Below are 6,000 nucleotides of genomic sequence, written 5' to 3'. Positions count from 1 at the left end.
GCAGTCAGAAGTAAGTAACTTGCATGTAGCAGGGAATAGGGCTGGCTGAGACTGAGTCCACCACTAAAGCGTGAGCCATCCCTTCTCCCACAGTTGGCCCATTGGCTCAGGGCCTTTTGCAGATAGAAACATCAGAGAATGTGGGGCTTCAAGGGGGCAAAATTGCAAGTGTTTAAACTTTACGAGCAGTGACAAAATATAATACTTTTGTTAGGACCACCCAAGATACATAACGCATGTTTGTGTGACATCTCTTCCTCAGGCACAATTTTTAACTAACATCCTGGCCTGGCAATAGTTCTATAAAACTCAAAAGCACACACATTTCACTGTGAATCTTGGTTGGACCTTCTTGTTATTGTTATTGCTACTTTTGCTGATGGGTGGATTTCACTCCCCAAAAGCATGAAACTAGCTACCCTGAGCTTGATATTTGATGCTTTTTTTTAAGGCAAAGAACTCAGAGCAAAAATAAACAGAGATAGAGTGGTAGGGGCCAAGAATTACGAACGCACATAAAGCACTCAGAAAACATGGCATGTTATCAACCTGCTAAATAGTATTCCAGGGTTAATGGGACTGGGATGGTGGTGATGCTAGAATTTCGGCTCCCCTACCACCCCTCCAATCTGAACCGAGGTCCTGCAAAGCCCTTTGCTTTAAAAAAAGGCCAAACAGTGAAGGACTGGGGAAATGCTATAACAATACATATGATTATGGATCCCAGAGTCTCATCTAGTTAGCATGAAGTATCATGGATCTCTATAGTCTGGGTAAATCATGGAACCTCATGCCAACAGTCAGAATTTATAGCAGCTGAGTTTGCCTGTGCCTTAAGAAGGAATGCCAGGCAGAATCGCAGATCTGGTTTGTCACTTGGGCATTGTAGAGTCTCAGTTTGGATTTCCCTCCAGTGGTTGTGAGTCTAGGCCAAGACATTATCTTAATGGATCAGAGCAAGAGAAACTGAATGCTTGACGTGAGGTCCCACAGCAAGTAAGTGGTGGAAAAAGGAACCAAGCCTCTGAGGTTCCCTTTTAGTTTTCAGACCCCCCCCCCCCAACTTACCTAACTGATCCTCATTGGACAAGGGGCTGAAGGTCCTGTGTTGCCTCTCACACTGCAGATTAACGATGCCCTCCTTTGCGCAGGCAAGAGTGAGGGTGGGAATGGGTGACTTTTCTAGTCTTGAGGCAATTTTGGAATTCTGATATGGAGTGGTGGACACAACCAGAAATGGTTACCAAGGAGGCAGAATCAACCACAAACTATCAGGGAGTGAGGTTATATATAATTCTGATCAGTGGTGGCATTCAAATAATTTAACAACCGGTTCCAGTGGTGGGATAATTTAACAACTGGTTGTTTACAAGCACCGTTTTAACAACCAGTTCTGCCGAAGTGGTGCGAACCTGCTGAATCCCACCACTGATTCTGATACACATATAAATGGATAGACATGCAATATGGACACAAAGTTAATGGGGAAGAAAACAACCCTTCAAAAACTGTAGTCCAAATGGAGCATCTAAATGTTGAATGTCAAAAGTAGTCCATGTGGACAAGCCCCCTGGTCCAATGTCCATTTCTATTAAATCCAGTTCTTCAGCATTGATTATAGGTTCTCGCTTGCAATTTTCCTGGGATCACAGTGTAGTAAATACAATTCATGTTCACAGTAGAAACATTCTTACAAAGTGTGTCCCATCAGTGTGTGGCTAAGAGTCAAACTGAATGCTGTTCTATTGCACTATGTTCCTACTATGAAATGGGCATTGGACCACTTGGACTACTTGAACATTCCACATTTGGATGTTCAATTTGGACTATAGGCTTTGAAGGGTGTCAGCAATTTAAAACATACATGACAAAATCGCATATTAAAATAATTAAAATCAAAATCCACAATTAAAACAAGAGTTAAAATACATACAAAAACATAAAAACAGCCATTAAAATGCTGGCCAGGAAGGCAGGATCACTATGAAAATGCCAAACAAAATAAAAAGGTCTTCACTGACTGGTGGAAGATGGCAACAAAAAAGGACTGACAAATCTCCCCAGGGAGAGAGTTCCAGAGTTTTGGTGCCATGACTGAGAAGACCTTCTGCTAGAGTGTCTACATGTAAAGTGCTGTCAAGTTACAGCTAATTTATAGCAACCCTATAGGGTTGCCATCTCTAGGATGAGAGATTTTGTGGTGGAGTCTGGGGAGGGCAGTGTTGGGGGTGGAGAAAGACCCTAGCTATATGTAATTCCATTGAATCCACCCTCCAAAGCGGTCATTTTCTACAGGGGAGCAGATCTTTGTTGTTTGGAGTCCAGTTGTAATTTTGGCAGCTCTCACGGCCGGAATCACTGGGGTGCTGTGTGGTTTCTGGCTACATGGCCGTGTTCTCCTGACGTTTTCTCCTGACGTTTTACCTGCATCTGTGGCTGGCATCTTCAGAGGATCCTCAAGAGTTCCCTACCATGCAAGGGGCCTGGAACCGCGCAACTGGGCCCCACTTTTCCTAGGTAGAAGCTGATGAGGAAAGGGTGAAATGGAAAGCTTAAGACAGACAAAAGAAGATTTGCTATAGAGTGTGAAGCCATGGGGACTACAGGAAAGTGAAATAGTAAATAGTAGGTGGGAGAGGAAATGAGAAACCTCCCACAAGTCTTGGTGGATTCCCAATTGTGAATATTCATATTGAGTTATTTAAGAAACCTGGTAGTATCTACCACCATTTTGCAGGAATCTAATGCACTTAAGCAAAAGGGAGAAAATGTTTCTTTTCCTTGCTGTCCCCTTTACCTGAGCCCTCCTCTCATGAGCCCAGGCATTTTTAACCTGCGCTGTTACTTCTACTAATAACAGTTGGTGCTGTTGGTGTCTGTTCCTTGCACATGTATATAGTAAGGGTCATTCTGGCTGGATTATGGCATGAATACAAATTATTTTTTAAAAGTGAACAAAACGAGACGTAGTGAGATTGTTTATTAGCAACTTCTGCCTGAATGATAAAATACTGTGAGGCTCTTATTACTCCAGCGGAAGATCCACTGAGCATTTTAGCCCAGCAGCCCAAGTCAGAATCCAGTCTTCCTGCGGTTTTACAATCATTCCACTTTCTGCACAAGTGAAGGGATTTACACATTATATCATAAACACGGAAAATTGAAAAAGCCCCCCATGACCTTGCCCACTCTCTGAAAACCCATCAGGAAATGTGGACCCATGCTTTAGTCGCTAATACATCCAAAATCCATGTCATTGTTAAATCTCCCTACTCCTTGTCCACCATTGGTCTGTTCAATGAATTTCTGTTCATGCGGGATCAGTATAAAAATGTTCAACCATTCAGAGATTTCAAACGATTAAGAAACACCAACTGTTTGGAAGGGGCTTCGACTCTCCTTTGTGGCCTCGTCTCCGGCTGCTACGAGCCGGGGCTCCTGGGTTTCTGCCATTGGAAACAGCAGACGCTGCTCTGGGCTAGGCCTCCGCCCCTCAGCTGGGGGACGGATGGAAACTTTCCCTCTCCTTGGGGAATTTGGATGCTCATGAAAACAGCAACTTTTTTGTCCCGTTCGGAGAGGGTTGTTGCTGGATCGTGTGTGGGAAAATGCAAGGCGGCCTGGTGGCTCGAGGGATTAGCTGAGCCGACCCGTCCCGTCCCGCGATTTCCCTGGCCTGGACTATTTTTTTCCACTCCCACCGCTGTATTTCCAAGTCCCCCCCCCCCTTTTTTTTTTACCCTCGCTCGAAATTCTAAAACAAAACCAATCTCCTTGGTGGGGCCCAAAAGAAGCAACGTCCCACATCAGCCCCAGTGGCCACAATTCAAGACACAAGTTCCCCAAAGTTAGTTCACACTTGTTTGGAGGGGTTGCGCGGAGGGGGGGGGGGCACTGCTGTGTGTGTGCAAACATGTATCTGTAGAGGGAGGGGATCACTTTCTGGGGAGTTTCTCGCTCCTGGCAATGCCGCGATGGGAGGGATGGCCCGCGGAATTCAGCAACGCGCCACCCTCCGCGCGACGGCCCTGCCTAACTTCGTGCTCTCGTCCCGCGGCCCAACTTTGCGCGGGCGGGGCGGGGGGGCCCGATAGAGTGAAAAGTGGGGCGGTGGGGGGGAAGCAGCGCGGGAGCTGCTGGAGAAGGAGGGCGGGAGCGTGGGAGCCGAGCCGAGCCAGGCCAGGCGGGCTGGGTGCGGACCCCGCCCCCGGGCAGCGGGGTCGCCCCGCCCCGCTCTCACTCCGAGAAGTTTCCCAGGGTCCGGGAACGACGAGGAGGAGGAGGCGGAGGCTCCGGCGCGCTTTCGGGTGCCTGGCTGGAGCTCGAGCTCGGCCCCTTCCATGGATCTATAGGGTGGCGGCAGGACTGGGGGCATGGGCTTGGCGTCCCGGCTCGGGGGCCCGTGGCGGGCATGGCTGGGCTGCAGCCTTCTGGGCATGGCGCTGCTGGCGCCGCTGGCACTGGGAGCAGGTAGGGCGCTTTGGGGATGCCGCGTTGTGTCGGGCGGGGGTGGGTCCCCAAGATTTGGGATGGTTTGGGGGGTGCCTGGTGAGAGTTCTGCCCGCACTGCGACGGGCTGTGGCCTCTTCATTTCCTCTTTGAAAACTTCTGAAAACTTCGCGAGGACATTGCAGAGGCTTTCTTCTTCCCCCGCTTCTGGGCTCTCCGCCGCGCTTTGAGCGCCCGATTCAGGCCGTGGAGACCCTGAAGTTACCCCCCCCCCCCTCTCGGCTTATTCCTTGTCTTTTCCCTCTCCCCCTCCCCCCAGCCTTGAGAAGGAGGGGAGGCGAAAGGGTTACTGAGCCGGAGCCCGACCACAAAGAAAATAAGTGATCATTGTTTAATTCCAGATTGGGGGCGGGGGGGTGATTAGACTGGGACGGCGCAGCGGTGGGGGGGAGAGTAAGTCACCGGCACTGATTTGAGCTACGGGAGAAACAATCTTAACACTTTTTATTTACTTGAAGCAAACTTTCTTCGCCAGCCAGTTTCAGCTTCCCAGCCCGGCGCACTAGAAAACCCGGAGAGTGGATTTCGGAAGGATCTGGCTTCGCGCTAGGCTTTCTTCTCTGTCTTAGCTCCTTGAAAGCAAATGAAATCTTTTGCTTGGTCTCGCTAGTGGAGGGACAAATATACTGCTTTCAGTTAGACCCTGTTGTCGTTTACTGAGCATGCAATGTCGTTGTGCCATAGTATGGTGCGTGTATGAATGTGTGCTGGTGTAACAGGGAGGACAAGGCGAGCGATTGGGATATGTGCCAGTTGTGCTGATATGCAGGCATTTAGCATGTTCAAAATGTGCTGGAATGTGCACACTGTATATGGTGTCTACCATTATACAAGCAAGGCGCTTCTCAAATGTTTCTGTGTGAGAGAAGGCGCACAGTAGTTTAGCTATTGAACAACTTACAGGAGGCCTGTATATGGATTTCTGTCTGAATGTTTACGAGACATGTACATATGGATGGGAACAGTGGTGGGTAGGGGCTGATAAGTGTTTTCTTTATGCCTCAGGTTCTCCTCTGAGTTTGCCTCTGAAATGTCTTCCCTGGAAGGCTAGTCCTCACATTGACATTGAATTTGACGGTGCTTTTGTTGTGCATTGTGTGAACAGGATAGTGAGAGAAGAGTGTTGATGATCTGGACAGATGTAACAGCAGCTGTTGGCCCTCTTCCCCCCCCCTTCACATTCTGCTAGAAGTACAAACTTTTATTGTTACTGAAAGTAACTCCCATGAAACTGTCCAAGTGCCCTTTGAGCCGAGGTTCTTGTGCTGTGTGTTACAAACCAGGCATGGCTGATCCAGACGCAAAGGTACTGACTTGCCTCAAAGTTGCAGATCCTTGCCTGTGAAACAAGAACTACATCGTGAAGCTCTGCTAGGGAGTGCACAGCTCAGCAACTGGGCTAGCCGGTTCCCAGGCTTTGGAGAGTCAGAGTGGCTCTGTCTGCTATGAAACATACTTCCCCCACACAGCTGGCTTTTCCCATTTGTGCCC

The 6,000-nt window shown here is 48.6% G+C and overlaps 1 protein-coding gene across 1 annotated transcript in view; it reads left to right on the top strand.

The window, feature by feature from the left end:
- The first annotated feature begins 4,202 nt into the window (after nucleotides 1-4,202).
- NOTCH3 (notch receptor 3) overlaps nucleotides 4,203-6,000 on the top strand; it is an 81,713-nt gene continuing 79,915 nt past the window's right edge. Inside the window, 1 exon segment of the mRNA XM_048490062.1 lies at nucleotides 4,203-4,470. Coding sequence (XP_048346019.1) covers nucleotides 4,374-4,470 — 97 coding nt within the window. The 5' untranslated portion in view covers nucleotides 4,203-4,373.

This window comes from Sphaerodactylus townsendi, linkage group LG03 (genome assembly GCF_021028975.2).
Source record: "Sphaerodactylus townsendi isolate TG3544 linkage group LG03, MPM_Stown_v2.3, whole genome shotgun sequence".
Taxonomy (NCBI): Eukaryota; Metazoa; Chordata; class Lepidosauria; order Squamata; family Sphaerodactylidae; genus Sphaerodactylus; species Sphaerodactylus townsendi.
This window is presented reverse-complemented; position numbering and strand designations above follow the sequence as displayed.